Source organism: Oryx dammah, unplaced genomic scaffold (genome assembly GCF_014754425.2).
Source record: "Oryx dammah isolate SB20612 unplaced genomic scaffold, SCBI_Odam_1.1 HiC_scaffold_2, whole genome shotgun sequence".
NCBI classification, from domain to species: Eukaryota; Metazoa; Chordata; class Mammalia; order Artiodactyla; family Bovidae; genus Oryx; species Oryx dammah.
Genome location: NW_024070186.1, coordinates 90,628,362 through 90,646,069, shown reverse-complemented (window position 1 = coordinate 90,646,069; position 17,708 = coordinate 90,628,362). Strand labels below are relative to the sequence as shown.

Here is a 17,708-nt window from a genome sequence, read left to right as displayed (position 1 = left end):
TTTTCCAAAGACATTTCTGTATCCTTAAATTAAAAGGGGAAAAAAGAAAGCTCATTTTCAATCTCAGTCATTTTTACTTAATACACTTAATACTTATTCAGTATTTCCCAGGAGAGAAGGAAAGGACAACTGCACCAGGATAAGGAAAGGATAATTGGTATAAAAAATAATCTTTTTTTTTTTTTTAACCAATAAGAGCAGTGACCATCAAAGAATAAAAAGTTATATTTTTCCACTACTGCAATGTGCCTGCTGATTTACTTCAGAAGTCAGCTTGAAAATCAAATGCCTTTGAGCTAACAAAAATCATATTTCTGAAAATGCAGCTGGGTTTCTTTTCCATTGAAGCTGATTTTGGCTTACTTACTATTATAATAAATTTGGGCCAATATAGTTTTAGGTTTATTTAATCTTCAACATGGGAAGAAGTGAGACATAAATATTTAACCATTACAAGTTCACATACAGTATTTTAGAACGCATAAGACTTTCTCTTAAAGATGAGGACCTCTCACCATGACCATCCAACCTGTGATTTGACTGCTGTTCTTAGTTAGCTTCCCTATGAGACAAGAAGACCTGCATTTTCTAAGACTAGATTCAAGCAGTTTGAAATTGGATTTAGAATAAGGAATCTAAACCTTGTTCATAATTTCAAGCATTACTAAATGACTCAGTTACTTCTTTTATAGGCTAAGAATTCAGTTTTACAGGGGGGCACAATCTTGTACATTACAATAAGAAATATAAATTGGGTCTTCCCAACAGAGATAAGGCAAGGCTTCCTAGATGGCTCAGCAGGTAAAGAATACACCTGTGATGCAGCAGATGCGGGTTCGATTCCAGGGTCAGGAAGGCCCCTTGGAGGAGGACATGGCAACCCACTCCAGAATTCTTGCCTGAAAAATCCCATGGACAGAGGAATCTGGTGGACTACAGTCCAAAGGATCACAAAGAATTGGACACATTGAGCTCTCGCAAAAGAGATACAGGTTATCTTTAGTTGTGCTAATATAGTGTCTTAGAGTACCCCTAAGTCACCTAAGAATATAGGCTAGTTGAAAGGGGTAATCAATCCTGTGACAGGAGGGCTGGAACTTTCAGTTCCACTTCCCCAAACTCCTGGTTCGAGGAAGAAGCTAAAGAGTAACTGATCACCAATAGCCAATGATTTGATCAATTGTGCCTATATAATGAAGCCTCCACAGGAACCCAAAAGGAAGGGTTCAAAGAGCTTCTGGGTTGGTAATCACATGAAGACGGGGAAAATGGCAAGCCTAGAAAGGACAGAGGCCCCACACCTCTTCTTACAAACCTTGCCCTATACATCTCTTCATCTGCCTGTTGATCTGTGTCCTTTAATATCCTTTGTAATAAGCCAGTAATCTAGTGAGTAAACTGGTTTCCTAAGTTCTGTTAGCTCCTCTAACAAATTAACCAAGCTCAAGGAGGGGGTTATGGGAATCTAATTTATTTACAGCTGGTTGACCAGAAGCACAGTTAATAAGGTGGGCTTGCAACTAGTGCCAGAAGTTGGGGGCTTGTGGGACTGAGCCCTTAGCCTATGGGATTTGATGCTATTTCCAGGTAGAAAGTAACAGAATTGAGCTGAACTGTTGGACATCCAGCTGGTACCCAGAGAACTGTTAGGGGTACAGCAACAGGCCCCCACCATTAGAAACTAGTGATCAGAACCCTTTTAGAGGTACTGAATAAGATAGTCTGATATAAAAATTGGCAAATGTTTCTTATAAAAGTAAAATTTTATCAATTAATAGTTTCTCTTACATCAAAAATGCTATGATTAATAAAACCAAGTATGGAATATTTCAAATGGTTTACACCAAAGTTGCTATATAAATCTGGGATGCTACTGTAGCTTTAAGAAGCTCATATTACCCATATTCTCATTTTGGACTCTGAAACATCAAAATTAAATAACCTTAAAAAAATAAAAAATAAAAAAATTAAATGATAACCTTTTATATCCAATAAAAAGTCAGTTTAGAAACTATATGAAATGTATCACATAAACAAAGGCTGGTTTGAAATATAGAAAAAGACAGTGTCATTAGTTTACCTCATAATGCCTTGAAAGTGAAGTCAAAGTCACTCAGTTGTGTCCAACTCTTTGTGACCCCGTGGACTATACAGTCCATGGAATTCTCCAGGCCAGAATACTAGAGTGGATAACATTCCCTTCTCCAGGGGATCTTCCCAAACCAGGGATCAAAGCCAGGTCTCCTGCACTGCAGGCAGATTCTTTACCAGCAGAGCCACCAAGGAAGCCCAAGAATACTGGAGAGGGTAGCCTATCCCTTCTCCAGAGGATCTTCCCGACGCAGGAATCAAACTGTGGTCTCCTGCATTGCAGGTGGATTCTTTACCAGCTGAGCTACCAGGGAAGCCCCAATGCCCTCAAAAATCTCTGCCAAAAAGCTAAGGAAGCTAAAAAATTATCTTACTATCATTAATTGTGTTGGTAACAACCAATTAATATCATATCTCAATTAATATTTTACACACCTCAGGTATTCTAGTCTCAAAAAGGGGGAAAAATGATATCCCTTTCAGGGCTATGATCCAATAGATAAATGTCTTCTGAAAGTGCATTATATGTTTATGTATAATCATATAAATGTATTTTACAACATAAGTAACTCTTTCCTTAATAATTCAGTCATCTTTATAAACAGTGTATCAGTTTGCTATTATATTTAAAAGTTCTTACGGGTTAATAAGGCCATTTATCCCTATGCTAAATGGCCTCTAAATACTATCCTTCGTGATCTCTTATATCTATATACACTTTTACTATTTTCTGTCTCTATCCTCATGGATATTTGAAATATCCTACTATCATGTATCTAAATCTGACTTTCATTTCTAACTTACTATGAGTCAGAAAATGGAACATATGACCAAAATGAAAACTTTTTAAGTCTCTGAAAAAGGTATGAACTTTAGTGCTTAGAATTTATAACATCTCTGTTTTTATCTACATAGAGGCATCTGGTGTTACTAATAATCTGTTCTGGATGAATGAGATTACTGGACAAAGGAGTGACTACCCTAAACTACTTAAGCTGCAGTGTTGAAGCTAAATATATACCAAGTCATCTAAGAAGTAACCCTAAACATTAAAATATTTTTTGAAGTATACAAAAATTGTTGAAATAAGACAAGAAACCTTAGGATCTTCATAACTTTGTTCCAGGGAGATGCCACAAGACAGAAGAAGAATTTTATAACTCTGGATGAAGTCATAGATGATAATAGAACGTTCTTTATCAGACTCCTTTTGAAAGCAAGATTGAAGGTGCCACAATCTATCCTTCACAGTCAGGCTTGGATCCAGAGAAGGTGGGACCAAACTAGCACTAATTTCTTAAAAAAAAAAAAAGAAAAAAAGTTTTAAGGCAAAAAGTACACACATTCATCTGAAGAAGCAATCTTTAGTGCTAAGACTGAAAAAGACTCAAAAGCCTCAGAGTTTAGTTCAGCATGACCTTATTATCCAGGTCACGTTGGCTATTCAGATGCAGTGTTTTGTAATCTAAAAATTAAGGTTTGGGCTAGGTGATTTATAATGCTCTAATTCAGTTCAGTTCAGTCACTAAGTCATGTCTGACTCCTTGTGACCCCATGAACTGCAGCAACGCCAAGGCCTCCCTGTCCCTCACCAACTCCCGGAGCCTACACAAACTCATGTCCATTGAGTCGGTGATGCCATCTAACCATCTCATCCTCTGTCGTCCTCTTCTCCTCCCGTCCTCAATCTCTCCCAGCATCAGGGTCTTTTCAAATGAGTCAGCTCTTTACATCAGGTGGCCAAAGTACTGGAGTTTCAGCTTCAACATCAGTCCTCCCAATGAACACCCAGGACTGATCTTTAGGATGGGCTGGTTGGATCTCCTTGCAGTTCAAGGGACTCTCAAGAGTCTTTTCCAACACCACAGTTCAAAAGCATCAATTCTTCAGCGCTCAGCTTTCTTTACAGTCCAACTCTCACATCCATACATGACCACTGGAAAAACCATAGCTTTGACCAGATGGACCTTTGTTGGCAAAGTAATGTCTCTGCTTTTGAATATGCTATCTAGGTTGGTCATAATTTTCCTTCCATGAAATAAGTGTCTTTTAATTTCATGGCTGCAATCACCATCTGCAGTCATTTTGGAGCCCAAAAATATAAAGTCTGATGACACTATTTCCACTGTTTCCCATCTATTGCCATGAAGTGACGGGACTGGATGAAATGATCTTAGTTTTCTGAATGTTGAGCTTTAAGCCAACTTGTTCACTTTCATCAAGAGGCTTTTTAGTTCCTCTTCACTTTCTGCCATAAGGGTGGTGTCATCTGCATATTATTGATATTCCTCCCGGCAACCTTGATTCCAGCTTGTGCTTCATCCAGCCCAGCATTTCTCATGATGTAGTCTGCATATAAGTTAAATAAGCAGGGTGACAATATACAGCGTTGCATGAATGCGTGCTAAGTCACTTCAGTCATGTTCGACACTATGCGACCCTATGGACAGCAGCCCACCAGGCTCCTCTGTCCACAGGATTCTCTAGACAAGAATACTGAAGTGGGTTGCCATTTCTTTCTCCATATATAGCCTTGATGTACTCCTTTTCCTATTTGGAACCAGTCTGTTGTTTCATGTCCAGCTCTAACTGTTGCTTTCTGACCTGCATACAGGTTTCTCAAGAGGCAGGTCAGGTGGTCTGGTATTCCCATCTCTTTCAGAATTTTCCACAGTTTATTGTGATCCACACAGTCAATGACTTTGGCATAGTTAATAAAGCAGAAATAGATGTTTTTCTGGAACTCTCTACCTTTTACCATGATCCAGGGGATGTTGGCAATTTGATCTCTGGTTCCTCTGCCTTTTTCTAAAACCAGCTTGAACATCAGGAAGTTCACGGTTCAAGTATTGCTTAAGCCTGGCTTGGAGAATTTTGAGCATTACTTTACTAGCATGTGAGATGAGTGCAATTGGGCGGTAGTTTGAGCATTCTTTGGCATTTCCTTTCTTTGGGATTGGAATGAAAACTGACCTTTTCCAGTCCCATGGCTACCGTTGAGTTTTCCAAATTTGCTGGCATATTGAGTGCAGCACTTTCACAGCATCATCTTTTAGGATTTGAAATACCTCAACAGGAATGAGCTTAATTAGGTGGGAGAAAATTCTAAACATTAAGATTCTAAAAATAAACCTACATTTCTCAGAATGTGAAATTAAAGACAAAAAAGTTATTTGGAAGTAAATTTTTAAAAAACGAACTCATTTTACAGGAAAGTTTAATATGAATTATAAAACTACATCTAAAATAAAAGAAGTTCAAGTAACTACTCACCGTACGATGTTTTCCTACAAAACAACTGAAAATATTTCATGCTTACTCAGGAACAGACATTACACAGCATCTTTTAGAATGTTTCCTTATTAATTCTGCTCCTAAAACCTAATAATCAACTAGGTATCCAACCACCATAATCAGATCACAAATTATTTCTAGATCATATCCTTTTAACTCTATGACTTTTCCAAAGGCTTTGTGATTCAACTACTGTAGATGTCTAGCTTATCATTGCCTCTAAAGGAGTTCCAGATATACCAAATAGGAGGAAAAAAGCCTGTAAAGAAACTGCTTTGATTTGTCTGATTTGTCTTCAGAAACAAATTTTCTAGGTAGCCAGCAAGTCCTTAAGGCTCCACTAACCCCAGAAAGAAAACACAATATTAACAGCTCCAGACAAGCAGAAGGGAGAAAGGTGAATTGGGGAGTGCTTCTTAAAACATTATTACAGATAATATGTGAAATAATGTACACTATAGCCAGGATTTTTTAAAAAATGAAAAGGGTTTTCTTATTACTAAAAATAAAGTCTAGGTAAGTATCAGGAGACTATTCTCAACAAAAAAGTCACTATCCTTATAGAGGTTCCATCAAAATTATATAATGACTTATCCAAATAGTGATTACTTACCGGAATGCTTTTGTTCCTTCTGCAGTGAAAAATAGTAAGCATCTTTTCCACCCCAGCATACTGCAAGCCCAACCACCAAGATGTCATCACAATCTTTAACAGGAAATCCATCATCTCTAATAGAGGCTTCTTGAGGGAAACTAACTATGTAAATCCAAAGTGAAATAGTTAAAAATCTCTAAAAGTCATTAAATTGAACATTAAATATGACAAAAACCATTTGATAAGCAAATTTTTCAGATCCCCTACAATATGCATTAAATGGATAGTCATTTTTAGATGTTTATAAGATCTTTCTAGGCATCCCATCAATTAAGATAATTGTCACTATGAAAAATCTACCAAAGACTTCTTATAAAGAGATCTGTAATAATGACTAAGTTTAAAATTAACTTCAAGTTTTTCAAAAGCTGCATTTTGAATGTTTATAACTCAAAAATAAAGACCACTTGCACACCACAAAAACTTTACAGCAAACTCAGCAACTTTTAACACTTAGAAAAACCAAGAGTCTTAGTTCTTCGTTAAAAATTAGGTATGATTTTGTATATGCAGTCAACATTTTTCCTAAAATAATACATCTTCAATTCCAAAGACGTTAGTCCAAAACATTAGGTCAACAACTAATCTATCTTATTTACAATTATATCCCCAATACCTGGAAAATAACTGGCACATATTTGTTAAATTTAAGTGAAATGTTTTTAATCTGCTAGCACAGGAAATGTACTCAGTTTTGTTTGTTTGACGAAAAATAGAAAGAGCTAGTTAACACTGAAAGTACATGAAACTTGTCATTAACACATATTCTTCCTGAATTGAGTAGCAAATAAATACTTAGAACTTTGTGAACAAATTCACTCATAAATACAGAGATTTAAGAAATTTCATCAAATCTTTGATTTCCACAACACGTTGTCAAGCTGACTACAACTATCCCCCATAATACTGAATCATTACTGTCATGAACTAAGACAGGAATACATGGTATATTTGACTAAAAGTTTCAAGTCTCTGAAAACCTGGAAGAGTCCTGTGAGGCTTTGTGGTCAACATTGCAGCACAGAATTCATGACTATCAGTGGAGTGATAAATTCTACTTGAGATAAGTCTTGGAAAACATAGCTAATACACACTGTGAAAATATAGTGCCTATTTGTTATGTACTTCTGTTATGACATAAGTGAATAAGGATATTACAGTTTAAGAGAAAATAATTCATGAGCAATGATAATTAATACAAACCATCATGTTTGCCATTTGCAACAACATGAATGGACCTGAGTAAAATAAGTCAGACAGAAAGACAAATACTGTATACTATCATTTATATGTGGAACCTAAAGAATTAAACAAATGAATATAACTAAAGATAAACAGACTCACAGATAAAGAGAATAAATCAGTGGTTGAGGAAAAGGAGGTGTGAGGGGCAAGATAGCAGTAGAAGATTAATTAGTACAAACTACAATGTATAAGTCAACCATAAGAATATATTGTACAGAAAAGGAAAATAGAACCATTATTTTACAATTACATTAAATGGAGTATAATCTATAAAAAACTGAATCACTATATACCCAAATAACTGTATACCCAAAATTAATTCAATATTGTAAATCAGTTATATTTTAATTAATTAATTAAAACCATATTATTATGGTGCCATAAAAAAGCTGAACCATATTCAAAATATACATCTTAAATTTTAGAAACATATTCAAACTATTTCATATATATATGATTATTACATTATATGTATATATACATATGATTTCTTAAGAGAAATGTGTTTAATGGTAAAGCTCAGCATACTTTACACTAACACTAGGCATGACCAAGAGCTAAAGCAGCAGATATATATGAGAAACTTCCACAGAGCCTCACAAAATAAAGAGATGAGCAAGACAACCAAACAGAAAAACCCTATGGCCTCAGCCAGGGCAAAGCCCAGAATGGCATAGAAGAGCTATATTTCAGAGACAGGTTCCTGGCATAACCAAGCATTAAGCTGTCAAACACTGTTCTAATTCTGTCCTCTGAACCAGACACACCAGCTGTGGTGTCTCCAGTAGCAATAAGCTTGGCTGCTGGGTCAGTGACTTGGGCGACAACGCTGGTATGGAACTCCTATGGGGAGCTGCTATAGCAAGGCTGTTCAGATGGGCTCTCTGGCCTACTTGGAAGGAAGCAGACACAGAACTGATAGACCCCAGGCACAACAACAGATCAGAGCCAGAGGAACAAACAGTGTCCTAGTGGTCTGCACTTTTTCAGTCTACCAGCTTTGAGCTCTTGGCCTCACTGCTCAGCTCTCCTACCCATGTGTCCAGATGTCCCCCATCTCTTATACCAGAGGGTTATTATTATAAACAGAGTTGCTCTGAACAATCAGGCTGTTCTACATGTAAACCTACACAGGAGAAACTTATTAAACTTTGAACAAATTTATTACATTTAATATCCAATTCTGCAAAGTCTCAGTCACACTATTTTACATACAAATGTAAAAGATTTTTTTTTAAATCTTACCTTGCTTAAACATACCACCAATAGTAGCACTTTTAGAAGATGTCAAATTACTGATCTTTTCACAAGCCAGTGAGATGGAGAATCGAGTTTTGCTTTGCCATTCCTTCATGAATGTTTGAAAGAGAATTTGGTCACTTGCTACATCAATTATGGCCAAACTTTCAGGACTGCATGAGGCTAGAGTTAACTGTGATCCATTCTGCAGTAACTGCGGTGAAAAACTGGTGTCTCTAATAGAACTGTTATCTTTGAAACCATTTCTACTCTCTGGATGTAAATCATGGTTTTTATTATTGGAAGGTGAGCCAAATGAAGAACTCTCACCAAGTTTAAAACCATTACTAATTTTCTTAAGTTTCACAGATGTTCCAAGAATATCTGGAAATGCCAACTTAGAATCAGAAGGAATAGGTGTAGGAGGAACGAGTCCATTATCTTGAACTATACAGTTTTCTTTACAAGGCAAGAGGGAGGTTTCACCATGAATGACATCGTTCTGTAGTGCCTCAACATTGCCTCTTATTACAATTTTAGGGGAAAATGGAATTCCTTGTACTTGATTTGGCTCCGTATTTGAAATCACTTCTTGTCTGTCATTTACCTCTGCATTTTCTCCATTCAAACCAGGCAAGTCTGTAGCAGTTAATTTTGGCTTTTCATTTTCTAGAGGACTGGACACTTGGTCTAAAATCCTTTGCAGTCCTGGACTTAAATCAAATGATGCTCCTGACCATAGAAATGAATTATCTTGCCTTGTGCCAGTTAACTTGGATTTTTGAGACCTTTTATCTTTATCTCCTCCAATTACTTCTCTTTGGGAATAATCATTACCTACAGTCACTGGATCACTCAGTTTCAGTATTTTTAGAGATTCTGCAGTATTATGCTTCTCTTGGATAGGAACTATGTCTACATTGTCCAAAGCTGCAACCATCTGGACAGAATCGATTTCTGAAGATATAATAGATTCATCACTGAAACAAGACAATGGCTGCTGATTATCTTGATTCTCATTCATATCTGGTTTTTCAATTATGCCCTCTGGTTGTAGACGCAGAGAATCATTAAAATAGACTGATGTTATTTCAGAAAGAAGGTGTTCTTTTTCTTGTCCCTCATATTGTTGTTCTTTTACAAGGTAGTCTTCACTGAAACTGTCAAAGAGTAAACTACCACTCAAATTCAAACTTGTTTCAGGAACTGGCAGACACTCTACTTCTGTATTAGTAGGAGTTCTCTTTTGAGGAACCACAGGTATAACTGGCTTCATAGCTTCTTGTGTTTGATAACCTTGAAGAAAACTATTTAATTGGGAGTCAGTCACAGAAAGTTCACTGCCTTTAAAACATGGGCCATTTTCCCCTACTAGTACTGGAGAATAAAAAACTGGCCTTTCTGGAGTCAGGGTATCAACTTCATGTGAATCAGTGCTTTGCTTCACAACATCTACAGTCTTATGTTTCAAATGATTTGTCATTTCTAATGAATGCTGTTCACCTGGAAAAGCAACATGAGTCTCTTTCTGAAAGGAGCTCATTGAGCTCTGTTTGTCTAGGTTCTTCTGAATCATCCCTGTTGCCAGGCTGGTATCCTTGGGTCCTTCTTGGTTGGCATTTTCAGTTGCTATCTGCTGAATTATTTTCTCTGACTGAGTATCCAGGTAGAAACTATCTTCAAGATCACAGAGATCTAAAACTAAGTCAGAAACATGATTATTTTTGGTTCTGTCTGCTGCATAAGCATCTGTTTTTCCTTGTACTGTAGGAGTATTTAGAATATTCTCAGGCTGGCCTCCTAATTTACCAAATGCTCCATTTGGTAGATGTACTTCACTGGGTATCTCAGTGCTGCTTATGATATCTCCTGATGCCTTAAGATTACTTGATTTATTTTCCTCAGCATTAAACTTTGTACTTTCACACTTCATAATAACATTTGAGTCTCTATTCATATAACTGGTGTCTGTCTCAAAAGGTATTTGTTTTGCTACTGCTGTATTCAGTTTGGTGTGAGTGTTTGTCTTTTTATTAAACTGCTTTTCCAGGCACTGGTTAATTGGATGGGTGTCATGGTGTTTCACATAAACATTCTGGATTTTTGAATCATTTTGTATCACCACTTTATTTTTTTTTTCTGATTCAACAGCTAATTCTCTTCCATTTTCACTGACCACACTAGTGGCTTCCATCATATGTTTACTCTGAGATCCTGTGATAAAGTGTTGCCCAAGAATATCATTAGGTATTTTATTGTTCCTTGAACAACTTTGTTCTGTCTGTGATGCAAATGGTATTATGTTATATCTTCTCTCAGCACAGAAAGATACGTTTTTAGCAAATGGCTCTGGACTTCTAAATTCCACACTTGTCTCATCTAAAGTAAAAGAGTCTTCACAATGAATAGAATTAGACATAGTCTGTTCTTGTAAATTGATTCTACGCATCTTTGTGTCTTTCACAGGGCTACTGTGTCTGGATCGTTTTCGATGCTTACCACGTTTCCAAGATTGAGAGATTGTACTCATCTTTTTTGAACTAAAATTTAAAGCTTCTCTTTTTGTTTTCTCTGATGAGAGAGTCCAAACAACTTTCAAAGTGCTTGCTTTCCCCTCATTCAGAGAAGTTCCCAGCTTTCCTTTTTTAATACTCAAAGAAGCCTGTTTTTTTGCTCTGGAAATGGAATGATGACACTCTTGATGCCCATCCTGAAATTTATAATAAAAGGAATCTGTATGCTCTCTATTTTTATCTAAATCTTGCATGGTATCTGGTAAGTGATTAACAGAATCACTAAATATTGTATCACTTTTTTTCTCTGATGTTAATCTTTTATAAGAACTCTCAGTTTGAGGTATAAATTTGTGTTCTTTCACTTCTGACTCACTGCTGGTCAATGAGTGTGTATCAGAATTTAGAAAGGAATGTAGATTCCATTGCACTCCCATTTCAACTAAGTCCTGCTGCAGAATCATTCTGGCTTCTTCTACTATAAGGGTTGCTGCTTCCCTTTCACTTAAACCTTTTCTGCCAGTCACCCAAATAGTTCGCATATTTCGACGTTCTTCAACTGCTTCCTCTTCCTCATCCACTGCCTTTCGAGTACTATACAAGAGACAGGAAATGAAATTAATTAATGCATTGATTCATTCATTAATACAAGTATTTATTAAGCATCAATCTGAGCTTTTCTAGGAACTGAAGAAATAGCACAGATCAAGAGGAAAGTATATCGACTCTCAAAGAGCTTATAATCTAAAAATAAAAAAACAAAAAAACCTTAAAACACATACTGTGTTAACTGTTGATAGATAACAGTTGTGTAAAAAAAAAAGTGAAGCACCAGAAGGATATGAGTGGCTCTGCAATTTTTAAATAGCATCATCAGGGAAGGCCTCACTAAGACAGAATCCTTAACTGGAAAATGAGTTTACCGACAGAATGTGAAACAGAGCTCAGAGTAACTACAAGAGATACAAAATGAAGCAAGATAATTCAGAACTGAGAGATACAGAGGAGAACCAAAAATTTTTCATATAAATTCTGCCCAAATATCTAGCTGACCTCAAAACTATGCAAGTGTGTGCAGACTCCAAGCAGCCAGGTAAATGTCTACAGAACTGAACATAAATTTGAGTTACTGCCTAGAAAAGTTTGAGTTCAGCCAAGCTAACTGACTGATAAAATATCAGTGCTCTTCATAGTAAAATAATAGATTCTATACCCTGAATAGTCAAACATATATGTAACTGAAATATCACGAAGAGAAAATGAACAGGATGAGGGATATTTAATTTTCCATAAAAACTATGGAAGCCAAGAAACTTCTATTTCTAGTGAAGAAAGGAGAACAGGGACCAACTTAGTATCTCATCCACAATTAAAAAACTGAGGCTAGGCCATAAAAGACACTGCAGCTTCCATTTTGTTCTCTCTTGGGTCAATCACTCTGAGGGAAGCCAACCATAAGGGCATAAGGGTGTCATGAAGCTCTATGGAGAAGCTCCTGCGTAGAATTGAACACCAAATTGCCAGCATGTGTGTGAGTTATCTTAAAAGCAGATCTAAGTCAATCCTTCAGATGACTACAAGCCTATGAGAAACTCAAACCAGAGCAACGAGGAAAGTTGCTCCCAAATTCATGACTTGCAGAAACTCTGAGATAATACATAACACTAGTTGCTTTTAAGACACTAACTTAAGTACTTTGTTCCAAAGAAATAGTTAAAACACCTAGTAAAACTAACAAAGATGTGGAAAATAAACTTAAAGGCCTACATATCTGGAAGGGCAAAAGAATCATACTCCCATCAGAAATCTCAAAAACAGCATACAAAGCAAAGAGATAGCATTTTCAAAAAAACCAATAAAAGAAAGTATAGGCCATCCAACCAAGATGCTTCAAATATTAAGGTTATGGAAAAACAATTTTAAACATACAAGAACTTAGAGAATTCTATATTATATAAGCCCTCCTCATGAAATCTAAATCTACTAAAGAATAAGTTTCATCCGTTCAAAGAGAGGGAGGAACACCTCAGCAGTACAATGGTAAAAATCTGAGTAACTAAAAATGTAGATTATATTAATCTTCCATTCCTACCCCTACAAGGAAACAAAGGTGGAAAATTAATGTACAAAATTTATATATTGAGATAGGTAGAAATAATGCACTTTGAAAACGGAAGGAAAAGGTAGAGGGTAAAAGAAAGCTAAAGTAAGTTCAATGTCAGTGACTGCTGTTAAGGCAATAGCTAGGAATTATGGAATACAATTAAAATCTTAACAAACCAGATAATAAAAGGTACCAATAAAACAAAAATATAAACTTTTCTAAATTTAAAAATAAAGTACCAAAGAGTACCCTTAAAGAAACATAACAAACATTACACAATACATAATTATAAAATAATTTCAGAGAATTTACACCAGACATATTATTCATATCAATCAATGTGAGCAGAATTAATCTTTTTATCTATTAAAAAGATCTTCAAGTGTTCATTTGTTATTTTTAATTATTAAAAAATTAAAATGAGGAATTACATTATAAATTTTCAAAGCACACACACACAAAACCAGATTTTCAATTTGTATCAGAAAGCAAAACACTGCTACAACTCAATGTGGTACACAAAAAGCACATCTAAAACAAAGCAATTCAAGAAGGCTAAAAATAAAGGGATGGGAAAAGGAATTTCCAGGCTAAGGGAAACAAGAAGAAAGCAGTGAGGGGCACTCCAAGAAGGGTATAATTTAATGCTCAAAACCAATAGCACAATAAAGATAACTATCTATCAGTCCTATTTACTATGAATATTTACACTCTAAATAACAAGCATCAGCAAACACTGTAAGAGACACAAGACAAAGAGAGAACTACACTAACAACTGGTAGACTTTAATAAATAATTCAAAGACACATGAAGTACTGGCATTGGGGAATGAATAAGACATAATTACCATAATAAGGTTCAGTTCAGTCGCTCAGTCGTGTCTGACTTTTTGCAACCCCATGAATCGCAGCACGCCAGGCCTCCCTGTCCATCACCAACTCCCACAGTTCACTCAGACTCACATCCATCGAGCCAGTGATGCCATCCAGCCATCTCATCCTCTGTCGTCCCCTTCTCCTCCTGCCCCCAATCCCTCCCAGCATCAGAGTCTTTTCCAATGAGTCAACTCTTTGCATGAGGTGGCCAAAGTATTGGAGTTTCAGCTTTAGCATCAAGTCCTTCCAAAGAAATCCCAGGGCTGATCTCCTTCAGAATGGACTGGTTGGATCTCCTTGCAGTCCAAGGGACTCTCAAGAGTCTTCTCCAACAACACAGTTCAAAAGCATCAATTCTTCGGCGCTCAGCTTTCTTCACAGTCCAACTCTCACATCCATACATGACCACTGGAAAAACCATAGCCTTGACTAGACGGACCTTTGTTGCAAAGTAATGTCTCTGCTTTTGAATACGCTATCTAGGTTGGTCATAACTTTCCTTCCAAGGAGTAAGCGTCCTTTAATTTCATGGCTGCAATCACCCTCTGCAGTGATTTTGGAGCCCCCGAAAATAAAGTCTGACACTGTTTCCACTGTTTCCCCATCTATTTCCCATGAAGTGATGGCACCAGATGCCATGATCTTCGTCTTCTGAATGTTGAGCGTTAAGCCAACTTTTTCACTCTCCTCTTTCACTTTCATCAAGAGGCTTTTTAGTTCCTCTTCACTTTCTGCCATAAGGGTGGTGTCATCTGCATATCTGAGCTGATTGATATTTCTCCCAGCAATCTTGATTCCAGTTTGTGCTTCTTCCAGCCCAGCGTTTCTCATGATGTACTCTGCATAGAAGTTAAATAAGCAGGGTGACAATATACAGCCTTGACGTACTCCTTTACCTATTTGGAACCAGTCTATTGTTCCAAGTCCAGTTCTAACTGTTACTTCCTGACCTGCATAGAGGTTTCTCAAGAGGCAGATCAGGTGGTCTGATATTCCCATCTCTTTCAGAATTTTCCACAGTTGATTGTGATCCACACAGTCAAAGACTTTGGCATAGTTAATAAAGCAGAAATAGATGTTTTGCTGGAACTCTCTACCTTTTACCATGATCCAGGGGATGTTGACAATTTGATCTCTGGTTCCTCTGCCTTTTCCAAAACCAGCTTGAACATCTGGCAGTTCACAGTTCACGTATTGCTGAAGCCTGGTTTGGAGAATTTTGAGCATTACTTTACTAGCGTGTGAGATGAGTGCAACTGTGCGGTAGTTTAGCCTGCTTTAATCAGAATCAGCTCACTCTTTGTTTTTATGACTTGATGTTTTTGAAAAGTACAGGCCACATATTTTGTCGAGTGTTTTCCAATTAAGGTTTGCCAGATGTTTCCCTACAGTTAAATTCAAGGTAGACATTTCTGATAAAAAATTCCAGGAATAATGTTGTGTGTTTTTCAGTGTGTCCCATGAGGAGGCAGATAATATTGATTTGTCCTATTATTACATGTCACTAATTTTGATCAATGATGATTTGGGGCTTTCAGAAGAGGCATTGTCATGGCAATAATGGCCTTAACATAATGAAGAGATTTCAAAATGTGTTTACAACTTTTTTCTGATTAAATTTTTAAAAATGTGCCCTGCTTTCAGATGACTTCCTGAAAGGGTTAAGCATGATATTTGGTATGTTGTTACCATAGAGATATGCCCACAGAGAAATTTTTTTCACCTCAGGTCTTTTATTACATATTTCTAAGCAAGTATGAATGTATTCAAAGATTCTGTGAAAATCACAGGCTCCAGGGGAGATCAACACCTTTATAAGTAGGTTTTAAAGCATACTCTATGTAGGTTTTAGCCAGATGCACCCCCATAGTGACAAAATGGCACACCAGTGGATCTTCCAATCTGGGGGTCACAGAGAATGGCCCTGCCCCCACTAGGCACTCACTGTCCAAGTGGAGACTCCATGGTGGGCCTCCCACTGCAACAGTCCTCTCCTCAGGTTGCACATGCTCAGGACTCCAGGCAATTTCATCCTTCAAAATCTAAGTAGAGGCAGGTATACCACTATAGCTGGTTGCAGTGCATGCTGCACCAGGGCCAGCTTGCAAGAACCAAACCTGTACTGCTGCCAGATACACAGAATAAAGCCCATGATGTGAGGTGGCACTGGGCAGTGAGACCTTTCCTTTGATTATGCCCCCCCATCCCTTCCCACAGGTTATAAGTTTCAGAGCCTGTGTCAAGGTTCTTAAAAGAGAGCATCTGCACTTAAAATGAGTGGGAGGAAGGAAGCACTGAACTGGAAATGAGATTAAGGCTCTAATCTAGAACAAATTTTTAAAACCTAAAATAAAACTGTTAACACTTGAAAGTGCCTAAATAGCTATAGGATCTGGCTGAGATTCCATATAACAGAGAGTTCAAAGAATAGTGGTTGAGAAAATAACCTATTCCTTGATAATATCCTGAGACCAGCCCATTCAATTAATTAGTTTTAAACACACACATATACACACATATATGTCAAAGAGTCCTCTTCTCATAAACTGGTTTTGAGGACTAGGGTTCCAAAGAATATTCAAGAAGAATAAATATTAAAGTGTTCTTGCCTGAAGGAAAGTCTAAAATGAGTCCTGGATATATACTGAGAACAAAAATCCATCAAAGCAGAAAGCATTGGTAACAGCTTTACTCAGTCTTTCTAGGAGAAAGTTATGATACTTTTAAAAGGGCCTTTAAAGTCATAAAATGGGGGGGCGGTCCTAAGATGGCAGAGGAATAGGACAGGGGGACCACTGTCTCCCCCACAAATTGATCGAAAGAACATTTGAACCCTGAGTAAATTCCACAAAACAACTTCTGAATGCTGGCAGAAGACATCAGGCACCCAGACAGGCAGCCCATTGTCTTCAAAAGGAGGTAAGAAAAAATATAAAAGAGTGACAAAAGAGGTAGGGACGGAGATCCATCACAGGAAAGGAGTTAAGAGAGAAGTTTTCAAACACCAAGAAACACTCTCACTGGCGAGTCTGTGGCAAGCCTTGGAACCCCAGAGGGCAACATAACCGGGAGGAAAAATAAATAATTACAACCCACAGATTACGTGCATAACGGCAACTCGGAGCAGAGAAGCAGTGCAGAAGCTTGCATCCGCCACTAGCAACCTGGGGCCAGACAGGGAGGCGTGGGCTGCATTGCTTAGGGTAAGGATGGTGCCTGAATGCCCTGAGGGCAATCTGAGGGAACTAACTTGAGATAGCAACCCAGACTGTGGTATAGCTATCCCGTGAAAAGCCCTAACCTAAGACACCGCCAGGCCGGCTCCCCGGTTGTGGACCGGCCCATCCTCCGCTGACGACAGGCAGGCAAGGGCAGCCAGAGCCGGAAGGGGGCAATCGCGGCCCCAGAGAGAAATCCTCTACCAAATTGCAAGCAGGCTTCACTGCTAACCAAGACTTCTTGGGATTCTGGACGGTCGACATCCACCGAGAGGGTTGGAGTCAGAGATCAGTTCAGCTCCCCGGAAGAGACACACGGCACACCTGAGAAGGCGTACCAGTTGTACACCCAGAAAACCGAGCAGCAGGGAAGGGGGAGGTGATAAGTCACAGCTCCCACTTGGGGGTGACCGCACTCGCCAAGCACCTGCTCACCTAAGCTGCTTGGACCTGGGAAGAGCACGAAACGCAGG

General features: G+C 37.8%; 1 protein-coding gene across 1 annotated transcript in view; it reads right to left on the bottom strand.

Annotated features, from left to right (window-relative positions):
• POLQ (DNA polymerase theta) overlaps positions 1-17,708 on the bottom strand; it is a 104,958-nt gene that overhangs the window by 36,118 nt on the left and 51,132 nt on the right. Inside the window, exons 16-18 of the mRNA XM_040250652.1 lie at positions 8,531-11,631; positions 5,999-6,142; positions 3,191-3,387 (exon numbers count right to left, since the gene is read on the bottom strand). Coding sequence (XP_040106586.1) covers positions 3,191-3,387; positions 5,999-6,142; positions 8,531-11,631 — 3,442 coding nt within the window. The remainder of the gene's footprint in view (positions 1-3,190; positions 3,388-5,998; positions 6,143-8,530; positions 11,632-17,708) is intronic.